Here is a 17169-nt window from a genome sequence, read left to right as displayed (position 1 = left end):
ATTTTAAAATCGGAGCCCTTGAAAAAAACAAAACAAACAAAATAAAACGGCAACATTTATTTGGTTGCACATCTTCCAGAGAGCTATAGTGTCATATTGAAAGGTTACAATCACTACAACTGATGAAGGCCCTCCACCGCCCTCCACCTCCACAACATATAGTAGCGACAGCTCTGCTGAGATACTCTACCCATCTAGTGTAGTTATTTTTATCAAAGAGTTGACCCCCAAAAAGTAACTTGTGTTTTATCCAATTCCAACATATTTTATAGTTATTCACTGTTGGCACATAATGATTTTTCTAAAAGGTTGAAAGGTTTTATGAGTGATGTGTTTATGCCCAGTTTAAGGGTGTCTAAGGTCCAAACCACACCAATGCAACTGACATTGGGAATAATGGTTCCAAGAAGGTGCAAGTAGTTGCATGTTGCAAGGAATTGCATGGCGACCCTCTGGTGTGGTCTTAAGTGACAACATGAATAGGTCCCATCGTCCCCATGGGCCTCAAGCAGCCGCAAAGACAAATGTTCTTGACATAAAGTATATATAAAAACAACATTATATAATACATTAACATAGGATATTTCAAGATACAGAGCTTTATTGGAACTTCTATGTGGATCAAGGCCATCGTAACAAACAAAAGAGAAAGAATGGGAAGTAATGAATACAACCTATCCAAAGAAAATAAATCAAAATATAACGTTTAACTATAATTATTTAAAAACCTTTTTGTGGACGCTTGTAAAGCATTTTGGAGCTTGTAGATCAGGTACATTTTGACAAAGTTTGACGTATTTAGAACAATGTTTATTTCAGTACTGTAATTTGATGCCAATTCTACTTTTAATCAAGTTACAGTTTGAATGCAGGGCCTTTAGCCTATAATTGAGTATTCAATATAGTGATATTGCAACTTTTATTAAAGGGAAAGAATAAAATCTGATTATTTCTTCCACCACTGAGGGAAAAATCAATAATCTCTGTGGATTTATACAGAACTATTTGCATAATAATAAAACAGAGTTTTCCATCCAAATAATATATCAAAAATAAATACGACCTTTAATAACACTTTGTGGTGATTTGTTCAGTAGGCTATATTGCCATAATGCCATCAGATTAATTCACATTCAAGATCAATATAGCCTACTTCTTCACAATAGGCCTATAATCACGTTTGAGTCATATATCTCATTTAGAGCATTAAATTGCAACATTATATGATAATAATAATTCTCATTTTATTCTGCCCTTTTTATTCGAAACGTTTACGTGCACATACCTACACAATATTGTAGGCCTATACGTGACCGCGTAATTCAAAGGTTGTAAAATGAAGAGGGTGGTTACTTTGTTTCTATCCGATACTGTTCTTATATACCATATGGCTTTACTAATACAAAATAAGGTGCTTAAACAATCCATAGACCTGTAAAGAGAAGTCCTGAGTAGAAGGCTCTTTAACTCGTTTGTGCTTAACAGGGGCAACTTGCATCAGATACATTATTGGTAACATGGGCACTTCAGGAGAGATATACCCAAATATATACTGCCCGGAACACTCGACTGGTCTGCACGTGTTTTGTTTTGCAGGCTGGCGTTTCGATCATCTTCCTCAGAGTAAAAAAATAAATAAACAAAAAACTATGCGGAAGGCAAAAGTCCAAACGTCAGTTACCGCTGCGAAACAATAACACGTGCTCCATTATATTTGATTTGCAGGGTAATCTCTCCTGAAGTGCCCATTGCCCAAGTATTATTTTCTCTGCAACTTTCGTGCATGACCAGTTCAGCACTATTGTATTACCTGCTGTATCTTCGAAAATGATTTGTATAAAATGTATATTGATTTAGCACGACACCAATGTCGTGATATATAAATCACATCACATTTGTTTTGACAAAACTCGGTTTGTGCACTGTCGCTGTCTGTGGTGCTGATCTTTCTTTGCAATGCACTGCAATGTGCATACAGCTCTTGGTAGACTACTTTGCGCATATTGATTTGTGATTAGCGACCGGCCTGGTTATATAAAGGTTAAATATAGAAAAAGGTTTGCATATTTATAATAACCTTATAGTTCCCTTCGTAGGCGTGTATACTTTGGAACCAGTGTCCGTTCGGAGAGGGGGGCATTACTGGTGACAGATCATTGTCTGTTAACAACTTGTTTGTCATTCACACTCAGTGCTGTGCTGTACCATCTTCATTCCCATGCCATGCCTGTATACTCTCCTGTCCAGTGTGTTTGGCCAATGCCTTGGGAGCGAAGGACTCGCAATTACACAGAGCTAGTCCCTGCCACTATACAGTTATAAGCCCTCAGTCCAGCCCACCTGCTATACCTGTAGCCTATATATGCTCGACCAATAACGTTAATGTGCAACTCTCTGCATGGTATAAAGGATTATCTGACTGGTATTTTTGTATGGATGCAAATTCTTACATTAAACGCTAAACAGAGAGAGTTGAGACTGGCTTTACGTGATTAACTGTGGATCTGTTATGTGTCATTTGCACTCGCGGTGTCGCTAGACACCAGCAGAGTGAAATGCTCTTTACGTAGCCTAACTGTATTCACCACCCAGCGACGTGAACACATAACTGACTGAGAGACAAACTATTTAGAATGTTGTCGAAGGCTGTTGTGAAAGCCAAGCAATATAATTCATAGTCTGCTGATATTTCTTTAGTTGGATACTAATATTTATTAAGTAGCCTACATCCAGACATGTCTGCTGTTACGAGGATGGTTGGGAAATGGTGTTTTCTTCAATGCTGTGGCTTTGTCTTTTTCCTTTCCGTGTTCCATTATGCTCATGGTGACCTGAGCTATTCTATTTCGGAGGAGATGAAGCCAGGATCTGTTATTGGAAATATAGCCAAGGACCTCGGACTTGAAGTGACTCTAGCTGCCCGTAAAGCTCGGCTAGACGTGGAAGAAAATGAAAGGAAATATTGTGATTTCAATCTTGGAAATGGTGATCTGGTTGTCGCGGAGAGGATAGACCGAGAGGAGATTTGTGGAGAAAAGCCTTCCTGTCTTTTGAAATTCGAGTTGCTCTTGGAGAGTCCTTTAGAATTGCATCGCATATCACTTCAGATCCACGACATTAATGATAATTCACCCGTTTTCCCAAAAGAGGTTATCAAATTAGAAATTAGTGAATCTGCTGACAAAGGAGCTCGCTATCGCATTAATGCCGCCCATGATGCAGATATAGGCAATAATGCCGTTCAAAGCTATACACTGCAAAGGAATAACAATTTTCTCTTGAATACTCAGACGACTGGTGCTGGTAGCAAATATGGTGAATTGATATTAGATAAAGAGTTAGACCGAGAGGAGCAGCAGGAAATTAAGTTATTACTGACGGCTCTAGATGGTGGCTCTCCACAGAGAACAGGTACTGTAATCATACAAGTCACTGTATTGGATGCTAATGATAACGCCCCAGTGTTCAGCCAGACTGTCTATGAAGCTAGTTTACCTGAAAACTCACCTTTGAAAACTCCAGTTATTACAGTGAGTGCAATAGACGCAGATGAGGGTGTGAATGGAGTAGTTACATATGAATTTAGCAGAATGTCTGAAAAGTCACAAAGGTTGTTTGTATTAGATCAGGCAACTGGAGACATTTTTGTAACAGGTGACATTGATTATGAATTGGGATCCAAATATGAAATGTTTGTAGAAGCAAAAGATGGATATGGTCTCTCCTCAGATGCAAAAGTAATTATAAGTATTACTGATATGAATGACAATGCCCCAATTATATATCTAAAATCTCTGACTAGTCCCATACCAGAGAATGTGCCTTCTGGTACAGAGGTGGGCATTATTAATGTAAATGACAGAGACTCGGGCAATAATCAACAGATAATTTGCTCCATTCAGCAGAATGTTCCGTTTAAGCTCATTCCATCTATCAAAAATTATTATTCTTTGGTGACAGTAAGTGAACTGGACCGTGAACTAGTGTCTGATTACAACATTACAATAACTGGCACAGACAAGGGCTCTCCACCTCTGTCATCTTCTAAAACTATTCACCTATCAGTAGGTGACATCAACGACAACCCACCTATGTTTGAACAATCATACACTGCCCATGTGACTGAAAATAACAAACCTGGATCCACCTTGTGTTCGGTTTCTGCTTTAGACCCTGACTGGAGACAAAATGGAACAGTGATTTACTCTCTTTTTCCTGGTGAGGTGAACGGTGCCCCTGTGACTTCCTATCTATCCATTAATGGAGACACAGGGGTGATCCACGCTGTGAGGTCATTTGATTATGAACAGTTCAGGAGTTTTAAAGTCCATGTGATAGCCAGAGACAATGGTTCTCCTCCTCTCAGCAGCAATGTGAGTGTCAGTGTCTTCATAACGGATGTGAATGACAACTCTCCTCAGATTCTGTACCCTGCCCTGGAGGGCAACTCTCTTATGACCGAGCTTGTCCCCAAAGCAGCTCTGGGAGGCTCTCTGGTGTCTAAGGTGATAGCAGTAGATGCAGACTCTGGACAGAATGCATGGCTATCCTATCATATTGTCAAATCCACTGATCCAGGACTTTTCACTATCGGTCTCCACAGCGGAGAGATCAGGACACAGCGGGACATTTCTGAATCTGACAGCATGAAACAGAACCTCATTGTGGCAGTGAAAGATAATGGACGGCCTTCTCTCTCTGCTACCTGTCCTATATATTTACTTATTTCTGACAACTTGGCTGAAGTTCCAGAACTTAAAGATATGTCTTATGACGAGAACAACTCTAAACTGACCTCGTATCTTATCGTTGCACTGGTGTCTGTGTCCACCTTTTTCCTGACCTTCATTATTGTTATCCTGGGTGTGAAGTTTTGTCAAAGGAGAAAGCCCAGACTGTTGTATGATGGAGCGGTTGCCATCCCCAGTGCTTATCTCCCTCCAAATTACGCAGAAGTTGATGGCACAGGAACTTTACGCAGCACTTACAATTATGACGCTTATCTGACCACAGGGTCTAGAACCAGTGACTTCAAGTTTGTCCACTCGTATAACGACAATACTCTACCTGCAGACGACACTATGAGGAAATCTATAAATGATTTTGCTGAGGCTTTTGGAGACTCTGATGGGTCACCAGAGGTAAGAATTGTTAGTTTGGATCAAGGAATCCAAACTAAGGAATGTAATTTAATTGTCATATCAATGCTTTTAAATATCATGTAGACTGCAGTACCATCACATATGGCACTATTGTGGCATTCTTTATATCATTTGAATGGATTACATTGCAGTATACTACTATCTGTCTTTGGTCAGAAGTCCACATCCATTGTGCATTTGACAGGCTACTTTCCTTAATTGTATGCTATATTATTTGGTTTTGCTTTAAGACATTAATACCTGAAATTGTGGATATGGACATATACGCACACACACACACACACACACACACACACACACACACACACACACACACACACACACACACACACACACACACACACACACACACACACACACACACACACACACACACACACACACACACTTTAAGACATGAATCTCATTTTGTGGATATGGTTGTAGTTTTTTCCTTTTAAATTCAGAATCACTTCCTCTTTGTTTCTTCGTTGCATGTCCTCAGCAATTTACTGCACATATTAGCTGGTTATGTTTTTTATTTAAACTGCTTGTGTTGTTTTGGTAAAGTTTTTTTTAGATATGATGGATGAGTGAGCAAGCAGTCTGAGATAATTGTGACTGAGTCGGTAAAATGAATATTATAAAAATGTGGAAACTTTGGAAATATATTATTGAATCAATCAATTCAATTGATTCAACTATTCCTGGGGGAAAAAATTTAATCATAGTGATTATTATTAATTGATATTAAGTGCAAATAACTTTTTAACTTTTTAAGAGTTTTTATATTAATTTCACAAATTGAATTATAACCATGGAACTGTTATGTGTCATTTGCACTTGTGGTGTTGCAATACACTAGCAGAGTGAAATGCTTGTAGCCCGCTGTGTTCACCATCCACCAACAGAACACATCTCTCTCTCTCTCTCTCTCTCTCTCCGCGCGCAAGAGCGTGATCCTGTGCAATCTGTAGCCTGTTTCCGCACCTGGACTGTAGTGAAGCTGTAGCTATGGTCCATAGCTCCAATGCGTTGCATTTAGAGCTATGTTACCGATGACTTCCAGAGTCATTCCCCCCCCCCCCCCCCCCAAGGCATTGGCCAAACACACTGGACAGGAGAGTGAATGGCTTTTATATGGCAGTTTACTGTGGTTGTGTAGGCACAGGCATGCAGACAGGAAACAATAATAAGTATGAGTACAAATACCATAGGCCTACAATATCACACGATACAGGATCACAATAATATCATCATAAATATTAGTATACACACACCACACCTTTCCATGTAAGCTGCACAATGAAATCAATATCAAGTCTCTGCAGCCTAAATCTGCGGTAAAGTGGCTTAATTGGACATCAAAGGTCGACCGTAGCTGCTTTATTGATTTAAGTCTTTATTAACAGATTGGAAAATTACAGTATACATTTCAAGCACAACTCAATACAAAACTGTTACTGTCTGTGGACGACACCATAAAGCATTACACTTGTTTAAAATAGGGTCCACCATGTTCATTTCATCATCATTTAGACACATACAAAGCTGCCGGACATTTAGAGACGTTCGGTCAAGGTAAACTTTATTGTCCACAAGGGAAATTTGTCTTGTGCTTTCACCCCTGCTGCAGCTACACACAAAACATTAATGACAAACAAAATACACAACAGAGAGTCACATTACACAAGTGCACATATAGTGTGAATAATCTAACCTCTTACAGTTACACACACACACACACACACACACACACACACACACACACACACACACACACACACACACACACACACACAGTTAGTGTGTGTGTGTGTGTGTGTGTGTGTGCGCGCGCGCGCGCCTGTAAAACAAATCTTCACGCTTTCTCTCTTCTGCTTACAGTCGCTGTCCATGGTGCTAGATTCCTCTTTGCACTGTATTATTATGGATCACATGCGCCTGTTGCTGTGGTACTTTGCAAGTTTCGGTTTTGATTAGAGATGAATGACCTGCCACGTTAAATATGGGTTCAATGAAAAACAAAAGTTTCTTTCTACTTTGTAACATTTATGGATGCAAATGATTAGTTGGTTAATAAAAATGAAGGCTGGCAAAAAAGACGAGGTGATTAGTTTGCATGGATCGCAAAGTATACCCTTGGGTTTGTTGTGTGGCATCATGTGTCCTCACGGTGTCACTATACACTAACAGAGTGAAATGCAAGTAATGTATTAATTTCCCACTGGCGTGACCACATAGCTGAGGCATAAAACTAGAAGGTTGTCGAAAGCTGTTGTCAAAGCCAAGCAAGAACTCGTAGTCTGCTGAAATTGTATCTTTTAGTCCCGTGTCAAAATAATTATTGACGAATTCGTTCAATTAGGCTACTTAACTGTTATGAAGATGGTTAAGAAGAGGCATTTAATTCAATGCTGCGGCTTTGTCTTTTTTCTTTTTTTGTTCCAATGTGCTCATGGCGACCTAAGCTACTCTATCCCGGAGGAGATGAAGCCCGGATCTGTTGTTGGAAATATAGCCAAGGACCTCGGACTTGACGTGGGTCGACTAGTGTCTCGTAAAGCTCGTCTTGATTTGAAAGAAAACGAGAGGAAATATTGTGATTTCAATGTTCGAAACGGGGATCTGATTGTCGCGGAGAGGATGGACCGTGAAGAGATTTGTGGAGAAAAACCTTCTTGTCTTTTAAAATTCGAGATACTCTTAGAGAGTCCATTAGAATTACATCGTATATCACTTCAAGTCCAAGACATTAATGATAACCCACCCATTTTCCAAAAGGATGTGATCACGTTAGAAATTAGAGAATCTGCTCATAAAGGAGCTCTGTATCGCATTAATGCCGCCCATGATGCAGATATAGGCAATAATGCCGTTCAGAGCTATACACTGCAACGGAATGACAATTTTATCATGAATACCCAGACGACAAGTGCAGGTAGCAAATATGGTGAATTGATTTTAGATAAAGAGTTAGACAGAGAGGAGCAGCAGGAAATTAAGTTATTACTGACGGCTCTAGATGGTGGTTCTCCACAGAGATCAGGTACTGTAATCATCCACGTCACTGTATTGGATGCTAATGATAACGCCCCAGTGTTCAGCCAGGCCGTTTATGAAGCTAGTCTACCTGAAAACTCGCCTTTTAAAACCCCAGTAATTTCTGTGAGTGCAACAGACAAAGATGAGGGTGTTAATGGAGTAGTTGCATATGAATTTAGCCGATTTTCTGAAAAGTCTAGGAAATTGTTTTCCTTGGATCAGTCAACTGGAGAAATAACTGTAACAGGTGAGATTGATTATGAAGAGGGATCCAAATATGAAATGTTTGTAGAGGCAAAAGATGGATATGGTCTCTCTTCTGATGCAAAAGTAATTATAAGTATTACTGATATGAATGACAATGCCCCAGTTATATATCTAAAATCTCTGTCTAGCCCCATACCAGAGAATGTGCCATCTGGTACAGAAGTGGGCATCATTAACGTACATGATAGAGACTCAGAAAAGAACCAACAGATAATATGCTCCATTCAGCAAAATGTTCCTTTTAAGCTCATTCCATCCATCAAAAACTATTATTCATTGGTGACAATGAGTGAACTGGATCGTGAAATAGTGTCTGATTACAACATTACAATAACTGCTACAGACAAGGGCTCTCCACCACTGTCTTCTTTGAAAATTATTCAGTTATCAGTAGGTGACATCAATGACAACCCACCTGAGTTTGAAGAACAATCATACAGTGCCTCTGTGACTGAAAATAACAAACCTGGATTCATCGTCTGTTCTGTTTCTGCTTTAGACCCAGACTGGAGACAAAATGGCACAGTGCTTTACTCTCTTTTTCCTGGTGAGGTGAACGGTGCCCCTGTGACTTCCTACCTTTCCATTAACGGAGACACAGGGGTTATCCATGCTGTGAGGTCATTTGATTATGAACAGTTCAGGAGCATTAAAGTCCATGTGATAGCCAGAGACAATGGTTCTCCTCCTCTCAGTAGCAATGTGACTGTCAGTGTCTTCATAACGGATGTGAATGACAACTCTCCTCAGATACTGTACCCGGCCCCAGAGGGCAACTCTCTTATGACAGAGCTGGTCCCCAAAGCAGCTCTGGGGGGCTCTTTAGTGTCCAAGGTGATAGCAGTAGATGCAGACTCTGGACAGAATGCATGGCTATCCTATCATATTGTCAAATCCACTGACCCAGGACTTTTCACTATCGGTCTCCACAGCGGAGAGATCAGGACACAGCGGGACATTTCTGAATCTGACAGCATGAAACAGAACCTCATTGTGGCAGTGAAAGATAATGGACAGCCTTCTCTCTCTGCTACCTGTCCCATATATTTACTTATTTCTGACAACTTGGCTGAAGTTCCAGAACTTAAAGATATGTCTTATGACGAAAACAACTCTAAACTGACCTCGTATCTTATCGTTGCACTGGTGTCTGTGTCCACCTTTTTCCTGACCTTCATTATTGTCATCCTGGGTGTGAGGTTTTGTCAAAGGAGAAAGCCCAGACTGTTGTATGATGGAGCGGTTGCCATCCCCAGTGCTTATCTCCCTCCAAATTATGCAGAAGTTGATGGCACAGGAACTTTACGCAGCACTTACAATTATGACGCCTATCTGACCACAGGGTCTAGAACCAGTGACTTCAAGTTTGTCCACTCTTATAACGACAACACTCTGCCTGCAGACGACACTATGAGGAAATCTATAAATGATTTTGCTGAGGCTTTTGGAGACTCTGATGGGTCACCAGAGGTAAGAATTGTTAGTTTGGATCAAGTACATGTTGCAATTTAATTGTCATACAAATGCTTTTAAATATCATGTAGACTGCAGTACCTTATATCACATATGATCATGTCTTTGTCTGTGGTCAGAAGTCCACATCCATTGTGCATTTGACAGGCTACTTTCCTTAATTTTATGCTATATTTGGTTTTCCTTTAAGACATTAATACCTCACATTGTGGATATGGACACATATATGCACGCACGCGCACGCGCACGCACACGCACACACACACACACACACACACACACACACACACACACACACACACACACACACACACACACACACACACACATTCTTTTTGTATTCATTCATTCACTTTTTTCCGTGCAGAGTCCTCAGCATCAGCAATGCACTTAGCATAATAACATGGTCATGTTTTAAATGTACATGACTTGTGTTGTTTTGGTAAAGGTTTGTGAGAAAATGACGGATGAGAGTTCAGTCTGAGATCAGTTTTTGTTGGCAAAAGTACATAATTGAGGTACATAGGTGAGGAACCTTGAGCATAGTCACTTGACCGTGGTGCTTGGATTTCTATGTTTCATTTGCATTGTACATTGTTGTTGTTGTTGTATTTGAAAAGGCTTGAAATCGCTGATTGTTGTTTAGCTTTGTCCTAGTTATACTTTGACTGATGAGAGCTAAGAAAGTGATCACTTAAGATCTTTTGTCTGTGTTTAAGTGAATATCTGATGAATTGGAAAATACTTTTTTTTTGTTTTTGCAAACATTTTCCTTTTCAATGCATAATGTTACATTTTTTGCCTTGTCAGGGCATTTTACTCCTATATGTATATCTATCAATGCTGCTGACATTTGAATATCGGAGCCCTTGAAAAAAACAAAAGAAAACAGGAAGATTTATTTGGTTGCATATACTTATATACAGTATTTCTATCAGCAATACAAGTAGAAAATACAACGTGTATACAGCATTTTTACTTGCATGCAATTAAAATGTAGTCTTAAAATGTCTGGTGCACACATGTCACTAAATATTAGTGGAGCAGTGATACATCCTATGCTCACCACATGAATCAACAAAGGCACAGCATCTACAATGCTGTTCAAAACTGCTATTTAAAAAGTGCTATATTAGTCTTGTTAAAAGGATGGACTATTATATTCAGTTGGACACATATACCGTACACCTGAAAACTGTAATGACAACACCTGCAGACGATACTATGAGGAAATCTATAAATCATTTTGCTGAGGCTTTTGGAGACTCATGGGTCACCAGAGTTAAGAGTTGTAGTTGTTAGATCAATGGAATATAATAAGTTAATTGATCAATATATTAACTTAATGGTTTATTATCTTGTAAATATCTTGTAAATAATGACAATGAAACTATTGTGGTATTATTCTATACCCTTTGAATTTTGTTTTACTCATACTATCTGTCTTTGTCTGGTGCGTGGTCAGACGTCCACATACAGTGTATTTGATTAATTTCCTTCATTATGGTATACTTCATATGGTCTTTGGCGTTTAGACATGAATCTCCTTTCTCATTGCGTTGCCTTTTAAATTCAGTGAATCACTTCCTCTCTTTGTTTCAGTGTACTGGCAGTACATTGCTGAGTAGTACATGCAGTACAGCACATATTAGCTGGTTATGTTTTTATTTTAAACCACTTGTGTTGTTTTCGTAAACTTTTGTTTAGATATGATGGATGAGTCTAAGATAATTGTGACTGTGAGTCTGGAAATGAATAGCTCAAACCAGTCACTTAAATATCATTGTCAATCATTAGTCCAAACGCCCACAGCTGTGCTGTGGGATGGGAAACAAAGGGGAAAACATAGGCACTCTCTCTCTCTCTCGCACACCTATAATCATGCTGTGTAGCCTATCTGCCTCAAGGTTTGATGTGCTGTGCGTTCAGAGATGCTCATCTGCATACATGGTTGTTTGAGTTACTGTTGCCTTTCAATCAACTAGAACCAGTCTGGTCATTCTCCTCTGACCCCTAACCTCAACATGCTGTTCAGTGGATATTTTGCCTTTTTTGGTACAATTCTTTGAAAACCATATACAGTAAATGGTTGTCTGTAAAAAATCAGGCATCAGCTGTTTCTGAAACCCCCCCAGCCCGTTTGGCACCAATGCCACAGTCAAAATTACATTTCCCCCCCATTCGGACGCTGGGTTTGAAAACTTTGAACTAGCAGATAGTTTTGACCTTGTGTGCATGCCTTAAGATTTTGAGTTGTAATTGACTGATTAGGTGGGACTTGTAGCTTGTGTGTGTGTGTGTGTGTGTGTGTGTGTGTGTGTGTGTGTGTGTGTGTGTGTGTGTGTGTGTGTGTGTGCGCGCGCGCGCGCGCGTTAAACAAAAATGTAAAGGCTGCTTTCCCCCCTTTGCTTACTGTCGCTGTCCGTGGTGCTGAATTCCTCTTTGCACTCTATTATTATGGATCACACATGGGCCTGTTGCCGTGGTACTTTGCAAATGTTTCGGTTTTGATTAGAGATGAATGACCTGCCACGTTGAATATGGAGTCAATGAAAAAGACAGTGTTAGTTATTTCTAATTTGTAACATTTTTGGATGCAAATTATTAGTTTGTTAATACATATTAAAGGCTGGCAAACAAGATGAGGGGATTAGTTTGCATGGATTGCAACGTACCCTTATTGGGTATTGTATGTGGCATGTGTCCTCACGGTGTCGCTATACACTAACAGAATGATATAATGTATTCATTTCCCACTGACGTGACCACATAGCTGAGGCATAAAACTAGAAGGTTGTCGAAAGCTGTTGTCAAAGCCAAGCAAGGACTAGTAGGCCTAGTCTGCTGAAATTGTATCTTTTAGTCCCGTGTCAATAATTATTGGCAAATACGTGGCGACTTAACTACTGCTGTTATGAAGATTGTTAAGAAGAGACGTTTAAGTCAAGGCTGCGGCTTTGTCTCTTTTCTTTTTTTGTTTCAATATGCTCATGGCGACCTAAGCTACTCTATCCCGGAGGAGATGAAGCCAGGATCTGTTATTGGAAATATAGCAAAGGACCTCGGACTTGAAGTGAGTCGACTAGCTACTCGTAAAGCTCGTCTAGATATGGAAGAAAAGGGGAGGAAATATTGTGATTTCAATCTTCGAAATGGTGATCTGATTGTCGCGGAAAGGATGGACCGAGAGGAGATTTGTGGAGAAAAGCCTTCCTGTCTTTTGAAATTCGAGTTGCTCCTGGAGAGTCCTTTAGAATTACATCGCATATCACTTCAGATCCAAGACGTTAATGATAATTCGCCCGTTTTCGCAAAAGGGGTTATCAAATTAGAAATTAGTGAATCTGCTGTCAAAGGAGCTCGGTATCGCATTAATGCTGCCCATGATGCAGATATGGGTAATAATGCCGTTCAGAGCTATACACTGCAAAGGAATGACAACTTTCTCTTGAATACTCAGACGACAAGTACTGGTAGGAAATATGGTGAATTGATTTTAGATAAAGAGTTAGACAGAGAAGACCAGCAAGAAATTAAATTATTACTGACGGCTCTAGATGGTGGTGCTCCACAGAGATCAGGTACTGTAGTCATACACGTCACTGTATTGGATGCTAATGATAACGCCCCAGTGTTCAGTCAGGCCGTCTATGAAGTTAATCTACCTGAAAACTCGCCTTTAAAAACTGCAGTTATTTCTGTGAGTGCAACAGACGCAGACGAGGGCGTGAATGGAATCGTAACATATGAATTTAGCCAAGGGTCTGAAAAGTCACAAAGAATATTTTCGCTGGATCAAGCAACGGGAGAAATTATTGTAATAGGTGATATTGATTATGAATTGGGATCCAAATATGAAATGTTTGTAGAAGCAAAAGATGGATATGGATTTTCTTCAGATGCAAAAGTAATTATAAGTATTACTGATATGAATGACAATGCCCCAGTTATATATGTAAAATCCCTAACTAGTCCCATACCAGAGAATGTGCCTTCTGGTACAGAAGTGGGCATTATTAATGTCAATGATAGAGACTCAGGCAATAATCAACAGATAATTTGCTCCATTCAGCAGAATGTTCCTTTTAAGCTCATTCCATCCATCAAAAAATATTATTCTTTGGTGACATTACGTGAACTGGACCGTGAACTAGTTTCTGATTATAACATTACAATTTTTGCAACAGACAAGGGCTCTCCACCTCTGTCATCTTCTGAAACTATTCACCTATCAGTAGGTGACATCAACGACAACCCACCTGTGTTTGAAGAACAATCATACAGTTCCTTTGTGACTGAAAATAACAAACCTGGATCGACCTTGTGTACTGTTTCTGCTTTAGACCCTGACTGGAGACAAAATGGCACAGTGCTTTACTCTCTTTTTCCTGGTGAGGTGAACGGTGCCCCTATAACTTCATACCTATCCATCAATGGAGACACAGGGGTGATCCACGCTGTGAGGTCATTTGATTATGAACAGTTCAGGAGTTTTATAGTCCATGTGATAGCCAGAGACAATGGTTCTCCTCCTCTCAGCAGCAATGTGACTGTCAGTGTCTTCATATCAGATGGGAATGATAACTCTCCTCAGATACTGTACCCCGCCCCGGAGGGCAACTCTCTTATGACAGAGCTGGTCCCCAAAGCAGCTCTGGGGGGCTCTCTGGTGTCCAAGGTGATAGCAGTAGATGCAGACTCTGGACAGAATGCCTGGCTGTCTTATCATATTGTCAAATCTACTGATCCAGGACTTTTCACTATTGGTCTCCACAGTGGAGAGATCAGGACACAGCGGGACATTTCTGAATCTGACAGCATGAAACAGAACCTCATTGTGGCAGTGAAAGATAATGGACAGCCTTCTCTCTCTGCTACCTGCCCCATATTGTTACTTATTTCTGACAACTTGGCTGAAGTTCCAGAACTTAAAGATATGTCTTATGACGAGAACAACTCTAAACTGACCTCGTATCTTATCGTTGCACTGGTGTCTGTATCCACCTTTTTCCTGACCTTCATTATTGTCATCCTGGGTGTGAGGTTTTGTCAAAGGAGAAAGCCCAGACTGTTGTATGATGGAGCGGTTGCCATCCCCAGTGCTTATCTCCCTCCAAATTATGCAGAAGTTGATGGCACAGGAACTTTACGCAGCACTTACAATTATGACGCCTATCTGACCACAGGGTCTAGAACCAGTGACTTCAAGTTTGTCCACTCGTATAACGATAACACTCTGCCTGCAGACGACACTATGAGGAAATCTATAAATGATTTTGCTGAGGCTTTTGGAGACTCTGATGGGTCACCAGAGGTAAGAATTGTTAGTTTGGACCAAGGACATGTTGTAATTTAATTGTCATACAAATGCTTTAAATATCATCTACCTTATATCACATACGATCATGTCTTTGTCTGTGGTCAGAAGTCCACATCCAGTGTGTATTTGACAGTCTACTTTCCTTAATTTATGCTATTATTTCGTTTTGCTTTAAGACATTAATACCTTAATTATGGATATGGACACATATACGCACGCACGCACACACACACACACACACACACACACACACACACACACACACACACACACACACACACACACACACACACACACACACACACACACACATATTATTTTTGTATTCATTCATTCACTTTTCTTCCGTGCAGAGTCCTCAGCATCAGCAATATACTTAGCATAATAGCATGGTCATGTTTTAAATGTACATGACTTGTGTTGTTTTGGTAAAGGTTTGTGAGAAAATGACGGATGAGAGTTCAGTCTGAGATCAGTTTTTGTTGGCAAAAGTCCTACATAATTGAGGTACATAGGTGAGGAACCTTGAGCATATAGTCACTTGAACGTGGTGCTTGGATTTCTATGATTCATTTGCATTGTGCATTGTTGTTGTTGTATTTGAAAAGGCTTGAAATCGCTGATTTTTAGCTTTGTTCCTAGTTATACTTTGACTGATGAGAACTAAGAAATTGATCCCTTAAGATCTTTTGTCTGTGTTTAAGTGAATATCTGATAAATTGGAAAATATTTTTTCTATTCAGTCGGACACATATACCATACACCTGAAAACTGTAACGACAACACCTGCAGACGATACTATAGGAAATCTATGAATACTTTTGCTGAGGCTTTTGGAGACTCTGATGGGTCACCAGAGGTAAGAGTTGTAGTGGTTAGATCAATGGACATATAATAAGTTAATTGATCAATATAATAACTTAATGTTTTTTTTATCTGGTAATATCATATTATGACATTATGATCTTGAAACTATTGTGGCATTATTCTATACCCTTTGAATTTCGTTTTACTCATACTGTCTTTGTCTGGTGCGTGGTCAGACGTCCACATACAGTGTATTCGTTTATATGGTTGTGTTTTATACTTTTAAATTCAGTGAAGCACTTCCTCTCTTTGTTTCAGTGTACTGTTAGTACATTGCTGAGTAGTACATGCAGTACTGCATATATTAGCTGGTTATGTTTTTATTTTAAACCACTTGTGTTGTTTTGGTAAAGTTTTGTTTAGATATGATATAAGATAATTGTGACTGTGAGTCTGAAAATGAATAGCTCAAACTAGTCACTTAAATATCACTGTCAATCAATAGTCCAAACGCCCACAGCTGTGCTGTGGGGTGGGAAACAAAGGGGAAAACATAGGCTCTCTTGAAAACGTTGAACTAGCAGATAGTTTTGACCTTGTCTGCATGCCTAAAGATTTTGAGTTGTAATTGGCTGAATAGGTGGGACTTGTAGCTGGAGTGTGTGTGTGTGTGTGTGTGTGTGTGTGTGTGTGTGTGTGTGTGTGTGTGTGTGTGTGTGTGTGTGTGTGTGTGTGTGTGTGTGTGTGTGTGTGTGTGTGTGTGTGTGTGTGTGTGTGTGTGTGTGTGTGTGTGTGTGCTAAACAAAAATGTAAAGGCTGCTTTCCCCCCTGCTTAATGTCGCTGTCCATGGTGCTGAATTCCTCTTTGCACGCTGTATTATTATGGATCACACATGGGCCTGTTGCCGTGGTACTTTGCAAATGTTTCGGTTTTGATAGAGATGAATGACCTGCCACGTTAAATATGGGTTCATTGAAGAAAAAGTGTTAGCTTTCTATACTTTGTAACATGTATGGATGCAATTTGCAAATGATTAGTTAGTTTATAAATATTAAGGCTGGCAAACAAGATGAGGGGATTAGTTTGCATGGATTGCAACGTACCCTTGGGTATGT

At 39.8% G+C, this 17169-nt stretch overlaps 2 protein-coding genes across 2 annotated transcripts; both read left to right on the top strand.

Annotated features, from left to right (window-relative positions):
* Positions 1-2840: 2840 nt before the first annotated feature.
* On the top strand, positions 2841-7124 carry LOC308322178 (protocadherin beta-15-like; the record flags this gene model as incomplete). The annotated part of the gene is made up of 2 exons (XM_080773370.1): positions 2841-5150; positions 7029-7124. Exons 1-2 carry the CDS (start codon positions 2856-2858, stop codon positions 7122-7124), a joined length of 2391 nt encoding a protein of 796 aa, XP_080629496.1. The 5' UTR covers positions 2841-2855.
* A 405-nt stretch (positions 7125-7529) lies between these two features.
* Positions 7530-15282, top strand: LOC308322177 (protocadherin beta-15-like; the record flags this gene model as incomplete). The annotated part of the gene is made up of 2 exons (XM_080773369.1): positions 7530-8847; positions 14165-15282. 2 exons carry the CDS (start codon positions 7530-7532, stop codon positions 15280-15282), a joined length of 2436 nt encoding a protein of 811 aa, XP_080629495.1.
* Between the last annotated feature and the right edge of the window lie 1887 nt (positions 15283-17169).

This window comes from Protomyctophum bolini (genome assembly GCF_963924005.1).
Source record: "Protomyctophum bolini genome assembly, chromosome: 10".
Taxonomy (NCBI): Eukaryota; Metazoa; Chordata; class Actinopteri; order Myctophiformes; family Myctophidae; genus Protomyctophum; species Protomyctophum bolini.
This window is presented reverse-complemented; position numbering and strand designations above follow the sequence as displayed.